The 15,190-nt window shown below is 27.5% G+C and overlaps 3 protein-coding genes across 3 annotated transcripts; 2 read left to right on the top strand and 1 right to left on the bottom strand.

The window, feature by feature from the left end:
• Window positions 1-829: 829 nt before the first annotated feature.
• Window positions 830-5,830, top strand: LOC107162931 (splicing factor U2AF 50 kDa subunit-like). Its single transcript, XM_015510105.2, has 11 exons — window positions 830-1,164; window positions 1,250-1,495; window positions 2,163-2,290; window positions 2,358-2,474; window positions 2,550-2,712; window positions 2,776-2,817; window positions 2,893-2,948; window positions 4,636-4,758; window positions 4,844-4,999; window positions 5,062-5,226; window positions 5,289-5,830. Exons 1-11 carry the CDS (start codon window positions 1,149-1,151, stop codon window positions 5,418-5,420), a joined length of 1,344 nt encoding a protein of 447 aa, XP_015365591.1. The 5' UTR covers window positions 830-1,148; the 3' UTR covers window positions 5,421-5,830.
• Window positions 5,831-6,991: 1,161 nt separating this feature from the next.
• Window positions 6,992-9,727, top strand: LOC107162621 (small ribonucleoprotein particle protein SmD1). Its single transcript, XM_015509606.2, has 4 exons — window positions 6,992-7,211; window positions 8,318-8,394; window positions 9,042-9,245; window positions 9,359-9,727. The coding sequence occupies exons 1-4, from the start codon at window positions 7,198-7,200 to the stop codon at window positions 9,469-9,471; spliced, it is 408 nt and encodes a 135-aa protein (XP_015365092.1). The 5' UTR covers window positions 6,992-7,197; the 3' UTR covers window positions 9,472-9,727.
• Window positions 9,728-12,329: 2,602 nt separating this feature from the next.
• On the bottom strand, window positions 12,330-15,052 carry Tango4 (transport and golgi organization 4). The gene is made up of 9 exons (XM_015509511.2): window positions 14,769-15,052; window positions 14,567-14,673; window positions 14,342-14,499; window positions 14,036-14,274; window positions 13,631-13,975; window positions 13,434-13,552; window positions 13,156-13,357; window positions 12,945-13,076; window positions 12,330-12,452 (listed from the first exon to the last, which is right to left on the bottom strand). Exons 1-9 carry the CDS (start codon window positions 14,805-14,807, stop codon window positions 12,393-12,395), a joined length of 1,401 nt encoding a protein of 466 aa, XP_015364997.1. The 5' UTR covers window positions 14,808-15,052; the 3' UTR covers window positions 12,330-12,392.
• Between the last annotated feature and the right edge of the window lie 138 nt (window positions 15,053-15,190).

The following is a 15,190-nucleotide window of genomic DNA, read 5'->3' as shown; positions in this document are numbered from 1 at the left end:
TTATACCCGCATGTGTTGTCTCTGTCTCACAAGTGCATAACAACAAATGTTATGCTCAACAGGTCAAGTTTAGCTCCGTTAGCTTAAAAATTAGAGTGAATTGACTTCTTATGAAAATTAATGGTAAGATTATTATCTCGGGCATCTCATGAGATTTTTACTATATTTTAATTTTAAAGCTATTTATGAGTATTTTAAAATATACAAACAATTTTCAATTTTTAAATGGCGCTAATATCGAGAATCATAGTTTCAGTCTTAATTTGGTTGATGTATTAATTAGATTAATTAATTAAAATATACCTATGTCTTAATTCATGAGTAGAACATTGATAAATGTGGTTTATACCATAATCGTATTATCGATTATTACCACGTTTATTACGAGATTTGAAAATTGTTTAAATCAATTATATAAAAACTGTTAAGCTAAAAATAATGTAAATGGTGATAAATCTCTCCCCCCGTGGGTCTGTGATTAATCTTATTGGTAAAATCTAATCGACCTATAATCCTGCGTACTCTACCCTACCCACTAAATATTTAGTTCAGTGACTCTACTGCAAGAGCCTTTTCTTATTGAGATTTAAGACTATATTTCCTTTTTGAATCCACTTTGTATAGTGTTATCATAAAAGTCTTCTGAGTCTTTGATCTGGAACTCCTTAATCCCTAACTATATGGGAAAAAAAATAGTAGGTACTTATTTTTTGTAGCCACTCATACAATAACATTTGAATTTGAAAGTGAAATAAAAATTTGGGGGATAAAAATGGGATTTTTATATTTCAATATTGGTACACATGCATTTTCGATCTTCCCCTAAAATCTCTCAAAGTCGGTGTTATTGTGAACTTGTAAAGTGAATTTTTTTTTTTTGTTAGGTATTTGTTGTAAGTTGTTGTTCTTCTTCTTGACTCTTCACTCTTGTGACTTGGGAGTGAAGTTTCAAGTAAACTCATTAGATATTCAGTATATGAGCCGTATAACAAAACACGATTTACGACTCACGAGTTCATGTAAACAATATTATTAATTTAGTCGGTTTACTTTCTTCCTATATTTAGTGCTTCTGCATTCAGTATTTATCAGTTACAAATTATTTACAATTTTTCATTATATAATAATATAACTTTAAACATAGTGTAATGGGTGAAGACAAAGGTTGGTGCTAGTATTATACTTAATACCAGAAATTTAGTATATTTTTGTTATTCTAATAAACTTACATTATGTTCATGTAACTTAGAAAGGGAACGAGACAGGGGAGAAAGAGGAGAACGTGATAAAGAACGTGGTGAAAGACGGAGACGTTCACGATCTAGAGATCGCGAACGACATCGCCGACATAGATCAAGGAGCCGCGAAGGACGTAAACGTAGTAGATCTAAGTCACCTAAAAATAAATCTAGACGTAGAAAGCCATCTCTCTATTGGGATGTTCCTCCTCCAGGTTTTGAACATATTGCACCACTTCAATATAAAGCCATGCAAGGTAAGATATAATATTTAACTAACCATATACATTCATTTTAATTTTTTAATACATACAAAATTGAAAGAATCAAAGTTCTATAGTTGCTTGTTATTGGTGGGATCACTTCTTAAATTTAAAATAATATTAATCTAATAGATATAACCCATGCCTAGTATAAGAATTAAAAGTACCTATACATAACATGATCCATGTTATTGTCCTAATTCACACATGTGTATCGCCCTGTTTTCTTACATACTGGATTGTATGAAATTATATAATATGCGATGCCAGTTTGAGTTTATTATTAGTTGCATGTATAAATTACATTCATATATAATAAATTATAAACCATCTTAAATATTAAATTAATTAATTTGTCATCTTGTAATAAAATCATATTTAAAAATGTTAAAAGCAAGCAATATACATAAAATTAAAGAAGTTATATATAATGTTATATAGATACTTTTCCCCCTTTATTGAGGATGTTTGCCATAAACATGGATCGCATAAAGTAACTATATACATATATCATTGATTATTATATACAATTTATTTTATATTTTTATAACAAAAATAATCCTATGTATACTTACTTATTCAGAACATTTTTGTGTGTTGTTTACTTTAAGTAGATTTCTAAATATTAAATAACATTTATTTAATTTAATTTTTTGTTTAGCTGCTGGACAAATTCCAGCGAATACAATGCCAGATACCCCTCAAACAGCTGTCCCTGTTGTTGGATCTACAATTACACGCCAAGCTAGACGATTGTATGTTGGAAACATACCATTTGGCGTAACTGAGGTATTGCCATCATTACTAATTATTATTAATTTCTACAAATTCTCATATTTTTTATATGAATATAAAGGATGAAATGATGGAGTTCTTTAATCAACAAATGCATTTATCTGGATTAGCTCAAGCTGCTGGTAATCCAGTGCTTGCGTGTCAAATTAATTTAGATAAAAATTTTGCATTTTTGGAGGTATGTAAAGTTTTAATGTAATGCTATTAAAAATTTCAATGGAAATTTAAATTTCATTCAATTATTCAACTATAGTTTAGGTCTATTGATGAGACTACGCAAGCAATGGCTTTTGATGGTATTAATTTCAAAGGCCAGAGCTTAAAAATAAGACGACCACATGATTATCAACCAACACCTGGAATGACCGAGAGTAATCCAGTAACCAACTATAATTCTGGAATGACATTAGATATGAGTATGTGAATATTTATTTTCTTTGGGATCAAAATATAAATTATGGTAAAATTTTTTGTTATAGTGAAATATGATTCCAGTTCATTTGGTATTGGAACAGTTCCAGGTTTGTTTTTTGCCTTTAATACATATTATAATTTAATGTTTTTACACATCTTTTTTATTTTTTTTTCATTTTTAGATTCACCACACAAAATATTTATTGGAGGATTACCAGCATACCTTAATGATGAACAGGTAAGTCATTTCAGTAGTAAAATATCCATTCCAATATTTTTAGCATAGTAGTCCATCATTAGCAGAGGTACATTAGGTCAATACAAAAACTTGGTTTGAGAAGATGTAAAAATAGTGCTAATTTTTAGCACATACATTTCAAGTTTTATTTTATTTTTATTTTTTTAGAAAATATGTTCTTGTTTTGTGTATTAAAATATAACAGTTTAGATTTGCAGGGACCTGGGGTATTTATTTAGGGTCGCCGTAAGAACATGGATTCTCCTTGCCAGTCTTTTATTGACTTTTCATTATGCTTGTGATACATTTACTTTTCTTTCTGTCTGAAAACAAATGTAAGTAAAAAAAAAAATTTGAGAAATTTTAATGAAACAGTAAAAATCTAATTATTGTTCCTCTGCTATACCCCTTGCCCTTAGCTAGAGTACTTGGTTGAAAATGAAACTCTGAACTACTTCGTCTGTCCAAATCGGCATACAGGCAAGTGGTGTTTCAGAATATTACATTGGTTATGTACTTATGTGTCATAGGGACTAAATTGTTCTTATGCTTCTTTGAATAATATACATATAACTAACAAAAATAAATATCTGTCTTTATGTACTATAATATTTAAAATAAACTTAAAATGTAATAATGAGTTGATAACTTGTAATAAGTAATAATAGCAAATAATCAATAATTAATTTTCTTAAAAATATTTAAAAATGAGATTTCAAAGTAAAATCTTTAATTGGAGGATTTTTGGTATTAATAAAATATATTTTAGGAATTTTACTTGAAAATAAATATCATCAAATTAACTATTTAATAGTTAACTCATGACCACTTGGGCAGTTTCCATCACCACTTTATTTTCTATGGGTAAATCTTTAACTCAGTAACTCAGTATAATAACTTGTTGAGATAAATGTTTTTAGCAACGGTATATCAAAATACAATATTTTTTTAAATGTAGATTATTATATTTATCATTATTACTAATTAGAACTTATTAAATAGTATAAAGTACAAATAAAATGGATATTATGATAAAATACAATATACAAATATATATATGTATATACAATATATCAACACTTTTTACAATGTTCAATACCATTTACAATCTTCCTCGTTGATCATGTTAAGTTTAACTGGAGTTAATTTTTATGCTTCGCTAATGGTTATGAGTTAAATTATTAATATAAACAAATAATAAATCATTAAATATTAATATAAACTAAATAAGTTAAATTTTAAACATCAGTTTACCTTAAAGAGTATTTAGCATTAAGTCTGCTTTATCAATACCTATATTACTACTTTATGCAATATAATCATAAAGCATAAAGAACAGTAAGTTGTAAAATAGGTTTAATAATAAACGTAAATTAAGTTTAGTTTAAGACTAAATTATAACCTATAAGTTTAATGTTTAACAAGTAACTATTTTATTAATTTATTTTCGGTTTACAATAAATAATTAAAGGTGCACTTAGGTATTTGAAAATAAAGGTTAAAAAGTAAAATATTTTTTAAGATTTGAATAAATCAATTCTTTTTTCTATTTTTTTTTAATTTTAATTGTATACCTTTGTTTATTAAGTGAATAACATTATAGAAGTCTTAAACAAATATTACTAAAGGTTAATTAGTATCCATTAGGGTATAATATGTTTTAAATTATATATGTGCATGATAATAGGTGAAAGAACTACTTACATCATTTGGTCAATTAAAAGCATTCAATTTGGTTAAGGATGCTGCCACTGGTTTAAGTAAAGGTTATGCGTTCTGCGAGTATGCTGATGTAGTAATGACTGATCAGGTAAAATCATTTACTCACTATTAAATATTACATTTTTAATCATTGTTTGCTATAAATATTTATTATTTAACTTTTGTAAATATAGGCCATTGCTGGTTTGAATGGTATGCAATTAGGAGAAAAGAAATTAATTGTACAGAGGGCTAGTATTGGAGCTAAGAATCCTGGGCTTGGTCAAGTACCTGTCACAATTCAAGTCCCTGGACTTACAGTTGTGGGAACTGCAGGACCTCCAACTGAGGTAAATGTTTATATATATATAACATACAAAGTAAACATTCTTAAAATCATAATAATTTGCAGGTCTTATGTTTACTGAATATGGTAACTCCTGATGAATTAAAAGATGAAGAAGAATATGAAGATATCCTAGAAGATATTCGTGAAGAGTGTAATAAATATGGCGTTGTTCGTTCACTAGAAATTCCACGACCTATTGAAGGAATTGATGTGCCTGGTTGCGGAAAAGTATTATTTTTATATTTTATTATTTTCTAATAAAAAAATATATTAAATATATTGTCTTTCAGGTGTTTATAGAGTTCAATGCTATTACTGACTGTCAAAAAGCACAACAAGCTTTGGCAGGTCGAAAATTCAATAACAGAGTTGTGGTTACTTCTTTCATGGAACCAGACAAATATCATAGAAGAGAATTTTAATTACAATAAATTTAAACTAATAAAAACATTTGAATTTTTTTTAACATTAATTTAAATTATAGAACCCCACAATATTAAATTGTGACCTTTAAACTAGTAACATAACTCTTAGATGCATCTTTTTTAGTTTTTGTGAGAAATTATTTTATTTGACTTGAATATTACCTACATTAAAAACAAATAATTCCTCTTATTTTTATGTTTTTTGAAAACATGTATGCAGTAAACACCACCCATAATAAATTTATCTGTGAAAATGGTTCTGTGCGGCATAAACTTATGGAGAAATTCATAATAGCCTAACCAAATTTTTACAATACAATAAAGAAGTGTATTGTGTTGAAACATTTTTATTAGTTTGAAAAAATTATTATAGTGTTTATGTAGAAAATAAATAAAAACTGACTTAAGTTTTGTTTTTATTCTTTTATAGTGTGACAAAATGGTAAATCTACTGTAGTCATGAGTCTGTAAATAATTTGCTCAAAATTTTGTCCTGTTATAACTGTAATTTTTAACAGTTTATTAAAGGCAACTCATTCATTATCACAATCAAATTTATTTTTTGAAAATTTAATTTTTGTTGTATAATGTGTTATGATTATGATTTTGAATTTCTTAAAATAGTATTTTTGGCTAACTAAAATTGTATTTTGTACCACTGTGGAGCACTACTTATTATTAGTTAAGCACTAATGTTTTACGATATGAAAATTCTTAACAAATATTGATTTAATTATCCATCTATTAGACGCAAAGAATAATTAATATTCTGTATTAGAAGTAAAATTGATATAGTAATAAGTTTATAACAATACATAAAATCACTAATTTTCCAAATCAGTATATTCATAATATTCGTAAACGCGAAAAAAGCGAAATGCGAATTTATAACATATATTATTCATTGTTATGAAATAATGCAGTGGCGTTCTAGGGAAGTTTTATTGGGGGTTGTGGATAATTTCTAGAAAAATATTTTAATTTGTATAGGGAGGGTATCGGCGCGCACCCCTCAATAGTTATGACATCTTATTTAATTTTTTATAATTACAATATTACTATCAAAGTATCAATATTTTTTTGATACTACCAATATATTTATATTGTATCTTACTGTGAATATAAAGTATACGACGAAATAATTAATTTTCATAGACGTTTAAATATGAAACGAATTATGTATTTTTTTCAAATCGGTTAGTGAATAATGAGTGAACGCGAAAGGAACAGCAGCAACATTTAATCTATTCTGCGTTACAGCGACAGCTGCAGTACAGGCTGTGTCTGGGCAGTGGGCACGGATAATAATATAATATATCTGTGGAGGCTGGGTACAGATTTCCCGATTTCGATAACAGCGAGATATCATCAAAATCAAATTTCTGGAGATTGGTTTTGCCAATATTGGAAAAATAAAACTCCCGCTAACTATTAAGCGCAGGCAGTGTGTATCACCACAGAATATATGAAATTTATTTCATATATTCTGTGGTATCACCGTGAGAAATCGTTCGCGTGTTCGAAGTCAGTGATGGTGGTTACCCTGGTTTTCGGCATCATCGGTTGACAACATCAGTTATCACGTGCGGTTTCCCGTCTTTTTCCAAATTGACCAAATATGTTTTGATTCTAAAACAAAAACACTACTAATATCTAATTTGTTTCACTTTTGTGTTTTTTCTTACAAGTCGTAGTAGTCGTACGAGTCGATATCCACTGCGTATTATTGGAATTGAACACGTCACAAAGCTTTCTCACTTTCTCAGACGTAAACATGAAATTAGTCAAGTAAGTTGTTTGTTTGGTTTTAGCCGCGGATGCCGGTATGTTATTTCAATAATTCGGATTTCGGGGCTAACTTGATTACTGAGAGGTTTTGAGTTTATAAAATGTTTTTAACATTATTTAAATGCTCAAGAAATTACTATTTTCTTAACCAAATAAATAACCTCATGAAAATATTTCAATAACTGTTATGTTTACTAATCAATCTGTGTTGGTTCTAGTCTCCCATAGATATCTTAACAACTGTTATATAATTTAACCAGTTTTTTTAAATTTAAAAATTATAACGATGCCTTAAAAAAATTGGTTACCTTGCTAAACTAATATATTATTTTATACATAGGTAAGAAAATATTGGCACCACATTACCTACGAGTTGAATATTATTTTCGACTTTTCAATCCATAGTGTAATGTGAACCCCACTTAAAAGTTAATTTACTGAATAGTAATTAATAGACTTATATTATTAGTATTACCTGTAACATAATAGATAAAAAGTAATGTACAGATAATTTATGTTTATATTCTAATTTAAAAAACATTACTTAAAATAATATTAATTTCATCTTTACTACATAAATGTAAATATGTATCAGGTCCTATCTTGTATTTTATATTTCCCTGACTGAAAAAGGTGCTCTTTGTTATCATTTTCTTAATGGTTTCCAATAATATTTATAATAATTATAAAAGACCTAAATTAAAGTTGGTTTCCAGTGCTTTGACACGGCGCCCTTCGCAAACTCTTGTGACGCCAATAGGAGTCGTGATGTACAGTTTGAATATCTCTATTCTATGTGTGAATTAGATGTATAATGGAAAAAAAATAGTATATATGTATTTAAGTAAAATATGGTGTTCTATATATGTTTAAAATGTTATTAATAATCGCCATTATTATAGGCTTGTTAAAAATCTAGTGGTTTATATTTTATTGTTGTTATTTTAGAACAGTATATAAAAATTACTTAACTACTTATTATTAAATAACAAAACAAATGTATTAATTGTTAGATAGTTATTGAGCATATTATTTTTTAGTACATACAATTATTACTACACTTAATTTTACATAATTCATTAATTTTTAAATTTCTTATGTTACAGATTTTTGATGAAACTCAGTCATGAAACTGTGACATTAGAACTTAAAAATGGAACTAGTGTTCATGGAACTATTACAGGTAAGACAAAAAGTATTTTGAAAATTAATACTCAGAATAATACTCAGAATACTAATGTTGTGATTGGCTAAAACTTATTTGATTTCAACTATATCAGAATTGACTAATGTATAATGTATAGCGTGTATAATAGATTATATTACTGTAGTAGAGTTAAATTTAGCAATAATTCACCAACAAATATTAACATTTGATAATATTGCCAACAAATGCGAAAATAACCAAAATTTATCTTAAAATGTTAGATTATTAAAAAAATGTATGTACTTAATCAAGTATTCAAGTTAAGAGAATGTTGATAGAAATCTATTATAATGTCAACTTATAACAATTTTAGAAGATACATTATATGTTAATTCAAATGCATTAATTAAAATTATCTTAAATTATTTTTATTTCAAGATTAAAAATAATCAATGATGATTTGGAACATTTATTAAATACTCTGATATTGAAATAATTGTTAGTTTTAATACTAAAAGCCACAATTTTTATTTTATAAATCTAAAAAATAACATAATAAATTATTACATTATATATATATATATATATATATGTATATGATATAAACTAGGTTGTCATAAATAATTTTATTTATTTTCTTTTAGTAATATTTTCTTAAATGTATTCCATTTGTATAATTTTAGGTGTTGATGTAGCTATGAATACTCACCTTAAAGCTGTTAAAATGACTGTAAGAAACCAACAACCTATACATTATGAAACACTTAGTATTAGGGGTAACAACATTCGTTACTACATTTTACCTGACTCTCTTACTCTTGAAACCCTGTTAGTTGACGATGCACCCAAATCGCGAATGAACCGCGGTGGACGAGGAGGTCGTGGAGGTTAGTATTTGTATTTTTCAAAGATATGATTACTCCTAAAGTAATCAAATTAAAACAAATCAATGTTGAGTTATCAATTATACAAAATATTTTTTACTTAACTATTGTCTTAGGGCCAGGAAGAGGTGGTCGTGGACGTGGAGGTCCTAGAGGTCGAGGAGGTCGCGGAGGGCCACGTGGAAGTGGTGGTGGACGTGGGCGAAGTGGCGGACCACCCAGACGTTGATACTTGTTTGATGTATAATATGTTCAAACTCAGTTCAAACTTCAGTGCATTTTCAAATTTTTATTTGCTCTACATTTATTTTAAAAATATTTTAACTTTATTTATAAAGTTTTATAATAAATTGTCTCGTATGTATAAGATTATTGTCTAATGTCTCATACTCATAAATACATTTAATAAACATTACTGTATGTATTGTACACTCGGACCCACCATCCACTCTATAATATACCTAATATAAATGTATTTAATATAAGTACTGATTATATGACTTATTATTTGATAGTTAGATTAAAAACTTTTGTAAAAAAGTTGACATATTTTTTAGTTATCTTGGTTTTCTTTGTATATTTTAGATTTTCAATAGTCATGAGTCATGACTTATGATCATCTGAATTAATATTTTTTTCAAAAAACACATAAAATTAGTTAAATGTAATGAGCTTTTTACTCCTAAAAAATTGTTAATAACAAAATATAGCATGCTTTAAGTATAGAAAGATTTATATTATTTTGGTATTTTTCAATGGAGAAATGTGAAATCTATAAACTATTTTACATCTTTAACTAAAGATTTACAGTACATTATGTATTATGTCTATGATGTTAAATAATAATAATAAACCTTGATTTTATTGCATTAATTTTCATTCAAACTTTAAAGCTGATTAATATTATCAATATCGATAGTATAATCTAAGTTAGGGTATTTTGAATTTTTTGCTTAAGAAGTAAAATTTATTTTATAACTGATTCTTAACAATAATTTAATGAGATTATTGACTGATAGCCATAGGTACAAAATAAGTGTTAAAAAGCTATAATTTTAAATTAATATATTCTTTTTTGTTTAATTTTATTCATATAATTATGTAAAATTCTACTATATTCTATGCGCGTTTAGAGCATGACTAAATAAACATGTGGAGAGTACATACATCTTTAAAGCATAATCGTGGTCAGTTTTGTGTACAGTAGTCATTAACTGAAAAGTGAAAATGCTAGGGAAACTAATTTTTTTAAATATTATTATTTTATATTCACCAAAATTTTTACAACAAAGAGTTCATTGAGAGTTCTTGAGAACTATTTTAAATCCAAACACCTCTGAATAATGTATAACAAAGTTGAAACTAATTTATTATAATAATATTTGAATATTTAATTGATTAAAGTTCCATCATATAACTTGACCCTTGTAATTAAAAATGTTATAACTCATTGCAACCCATAAACATTTAATTATAGGTTTTATAAAAGATGAGAAATATGAATCTTACTTTTTTTCAGTGACGTACCCTGGATTTTAGCACTTGGGGGCTGCATCACTTTTAAGAGGCCACTGTGTAGAAACGTTAGAAACTTGAACCAGCTATTTAATATTTATTATAAAGTTATTCCTTAATTATTTAATAGAGTAATATTAACTATTCATTTATTTATATCACAGTTTGATACCAACATTCAATACAATTATTTATATGAAATAAGTCATAACTACCTAATTGGTTAAGTACATTTAAAATTTTACCAACTTTAGTTTTTCAAATAGGAACCTTAAGTATTTTTTATTAATAAGCAGATTTTTTTTTTCGATAACTTTGATGTCTTAAAATCAAAATTCAAACTAGTAGTTTTTGAGTTATATAACTTTGTTCCTTAAGAGGACGCCACACCCACATGTGTTGTCTCCGTCTTACAAACGTGTAACATAGCAAAATCGGTTTAGCGCGGGACAACTTTACTCCCTTTGTATTTATAGTAGAATTACCAAAATTCCACAACGCATAGGTGAGAACTTTATCTGTGTCGTAGCGTCGTTATTTTTTTGATAACATAAATATAATTAATGTTATAAGCTTAAGAAAATACATTTATTTTTTATTTTTTCATTAAATTACTTAAAATTATTGGTTTGTGTTATCAAAAAAATAATGACGCTATGACACAGTTAAAGTTCTTACCTAAGCATTGTGAAATTTTGAAAATTCTATTATAAATATTGAGGTAGAAAAGTTGTCCCGCGCTAAACAGATTTTGCTATGTTATACGTTTGTAAGACGGAGACAACATATGCGGGTGTGGCGTTCTCTCAAGGATAATGTCTATGGTAATGGGTGAAGTAGATAGGGATCTTAGACGATTTGAAAAAATTAAAAATTACAATTGATTTATTAATACCAATAAATAATTCCTAAAAATAATCCGAGTATGCTAAACATTTTATCTAACTTTACATATAGTTTTTATTTTTATAAAACCATGTTTAAGGATTATTATCCCTGCTTAAACATTTTACTAAATCAGAAACTACTCATTAGAATTTTGATTTAGATACATCAAAATGTATAGCTAAATTATCTGCTAGATAATTATCAGTAAAAAAAGGGGGTTCTCTATTGAAAAATAAAAGTTGGTACCGCCACATGATACTTAACCTAACCTTAAGTTATGTAAAAAATATCAAAAATTTGAAAATATGGTTTACTTAAAAATTTTAATAGGAATTTGAATAAATGTACTTTTTATGGGATAATCCGGGGTGAGCTTACATAAAAAATCACCTTGTATACATTATAATATACTCTAAAAGTATATTAATATATTTTTAAAGAAATCTTTCTGAGTCTTACATTTTATAAATTTTTATTCCCTATTTAATATTAGTTTAATAATGATTATAAGTGTACATATTTTTATTTTTTTTTTTGATTTTTGAATAAAAATGATGTTATGTAGTTTGTCATGTTGAGGGGTCATATTTTACTGAGGAAAAAACTGTGAATCAGCAAACCTCCCAAACCCCCACCTAGGTTTGCCCCTGCTTTTGTATTTTTAAATGGAATAGAATCAAAATATTTTTGCCAGCAATAATATCAAAACGATATATTTATTTGTGTCAATAATTGTTTACAAAAATATTAATATTTCCTTCTTCGGATTATATCAGGCTTCCAATTAATTGGATGACTTTCTTCAGTCTAAAACAAATACAAAAATATAATTACTTTTAAACATATAAAGTTTAATTAGAGTTATAAATAAATGTTTTAATTATATTAAAATAAGTTTTAACTATAAAATGATGAAACAACTAATTATTTTCATAAAAAATATATATAAAAAAAATTTAGATGTCTAATAAATTGGAAACATTCAAGAAAAATTGAATAATAAATACTTTTTTGAAATGGGTTTAACTTGCATCCTATTCAAACTTTGGAATTTTTAAAAATGTTAACATACATTATGACATATATAACAAAAAAATTGAACTATTAATCATTGAAATAGATTAATATTTGTTAGTTAAGTATATTGGACTTCATAAATATCATACCAAAATGTATTGTGATAAATTTATAAATGTTTTAGTATTAAAGTACTCCATAAAAAATAAAAGATAATGATATTTATAAAAAGTAAAACCAATAGTTTATCATTGATCCTTAAGATTAATAGCAAATACTTACAGCAGTATCGTCCTCTCGGTAAAGTTTTATAGTCTTATCAGCTTCCGCTGTAATGAGTCTTGTACCACTGTTATCAAATGCCATAGCAAATACTCCGGCTTCACTATCCATTGATCCAGGTTGTACAGGAGCCTTTTTAAATTATACATATTTTAGTATAAACAATCAGTCAAAATAATTTACAGTGCGCATAAAATATCAAATTACGTACCTGCATTCTCTGAAAATTATAACCAGTTCTCCAATCCCATGCATACATTGATCCATTATTTGCTCCAGACATCAACACCCCATCAGAATTTACAGCCATACAATTAACTATAGCATTATGACCAGTAAGATTTTGTATAAATTTACCATCTGGACATGTCCATTGTTTTATGTTATCAGGACTTGCACTGGCAAACATGTACCTTAAAATCATATACCAACAAACAACTAAGTAAATCATTATGGTTCTGTAAACATTAAATTATATTTGAAACTTACACTTTTGGATGTAAAACTAGTGATCTCACACTTTTTTTGTGATTTGTAAGAGTTGCACGAGTCTTTCCAGCAGCTAAATCCCATAGCCTAATTGTACAGTCATGAGATCCAGTCATTACCTAAGTATAAGCCAAAAATATTAAATCAAAATGCATTTTTTTAAATGTTAAGTAAATAAATTATTTAAACTCTCATACTTGAGGTTCAAATTCATGGGCAACAACACTGGCAACTGTATTTGTATGTCCAGTAAGTGTGTGAACATTAGCTTTCGTACGCATGTCCCATACTCGAGCAGTTGAATCTCGTCCAGCAGTTAATAATACATCAATTGTTGGATGTAACGCAAGACTATATACAGCACTCAAATGTCCATGATAATGTCGAACTACTTTATTATGTTCCAAATCCCAACACTTCACTTGCCTATCTTCACCACAACTGAATAAATAAGGGTGTCTAGGACTTACTTGTAAGCCTCGCACAGTACTCACGTGTCCAGTTAAGGAAAGTTTTAATTTTCCAGTAGCTAAATCCCAAATCTAGAATTATAAAAAACATATTAAATACAAATAGATCATGGATTTTTTTTGTAATATTACTTTAATAACTCGATCAGCAGCACCAGTAGCAAACCATTCATTGCCAGGTTCGACAGTAACACAACGCACCCAACCCAAATGTCCAGATATTACTCGGTATAACTTCCATGGAGGATGCCATTTTGGTTTTGGCATAATATGATTAATCAGTCGATTAGCAGCAGCTATGTTTTGTGTACTTGGACTCGATAAAACCATACTGGTCTCTGTATTTTTATTTACTTTCTCGGGATTATCAGCTAAAAATAAAAAAAATAATTAGGTACAGTGAATAATAATTAATAAAAAATAATAATGTATAATTACTTATGGCTAATGGGAGATGATTATCTTTATAGATATCAAGGTTCTCTGATTTAGGATGATTTGGTTGAGATTTCTTCATGTTTATCTTATTACGTTCCACTTTGTCAAAAACCAGACCATAACAATCTCGAGCTTTAACAAGTTTTTTTATCCTCTCCCTAAACACAACCATTGAAAAATGTTTATAACATTGTTTAATTACAAACAGTGCACAAATCAACTTACGCTTCTTCGTCTATTGGTGGTAGCATCCCTTGACATGATAAAAACATATCATGAGTCCTTTTGAGTGATCTAAAAACTAATGTGTGAACAGAGTGCCGTTGTACTTCCTAAAGTATAATAAAACAAGATTTGTAACGTAAATTTATCAATTTGTAGGTGATTAATAAATTAAAATCCATGAATATTTTAAAATAGTATTTACCTCGGAGAAGCTCATTGCGTTTTGGCTTCTCGTTGACATATTGAATATAATTGATTAATGTAGGAAGTGGCTATTTTAGCGTCCAATATCGGCAGAGCGGCAGACTAACATGATTTATAGATATTATTTATGAAGCATAAATAATGGTGATTACAGTCATTCTCACAATTTAAAATAATATAATAACTGTCTGTTCTCTGCTATAACAATCACAACAACCATGTATATGAATGTTTAAGTCATGAAGATAAGAGATGAGGAGCCTAAACTCCGTAAACAAAATATGGTATATGGCCCGTCAAAAGTCGCAAGGTTATTCTGCCACCAGGGGCGCGTCGTTCGATTGCAGTGTTACGTATTACAAATGTAATAGTATAATAGGGATTATGTACGTTTTTCGAATTAAAATTGATTTATTATTC

The sequence above is a fragment of the Diuraphis noxia genome, unplaced genomic scaffold (genome assembly GCF_037042655.1).
Source record: "Diuraphis noxia isolate RWA-SAM2 unplaced genomic scaffold, SU_Dnox_SAM2 contig0002, whole genome shotgun sequence".
In the NCBI taxonomy this organism is placed as follows: domain Eukaryota; kingdom Metazoa; phylum Arthropoda; class Insecta; order Hemiptera; family Aphididae; genus Diuraphis; species Diuraphis noxia.
The sequence above is the reverse complement of the archived record's forward strand: the minus strand, read 5'-3'. Positions and strand labels throughout refer to the sequence as shown.

Coding starts and splice junctions, on each gene's coding strand:
- LOC107162621 (XM_015509606.2), top strand. Junction 8,395..9,041: donor TGTTCATGGAACTATTACAG/GTAAGACAAAAA, acceptor GTATAATTTTAG/GTGTTGATGTAGCTATGAAT. Junction 9,246..9,358: donor TGGACGAGGAGGTCGTGGAG/GTTAGTATTTGT, acceptor CTATTGTCTTAG/GGCCAGGAAGAGGTGGTCGT.
- LOC107162931 (XM_015510105.2), top strand. Junction 2,291..2,357: donor TACCATTTGGCGTAACTGAG/GTATTGCCATCA, acceptor ATGAATATAAAG/GATGAAATGATGGAGTTCTT. Junction 2,949..4,635: donor CATACCTTAATGATGAACAG/GTAAGTCATTTC, acceptor GCATGATAATAG/GTGAAAGAACTACTTACATC.
- Tango4 (XM_015509511.2), bottom strand. CDS start 14,807: ATGTCAACGAGAAGCCAAAACGCAATGAGCTTCTCCGAG. Junction 13,976..14,035: donor CTGCTGATCGAGTTATTAAA/GTAATATTACAA, acceptor TTATAATTCTAG/ATTTGGGATTTAGCTACTGG. Junction 13,358..13,433: donor CTAGTTTTACATCCAAAAGT/GTAAGTTTCAAA, acceptor TATGATTTTAAG/GTACATGTTTGCCAGTGCAA.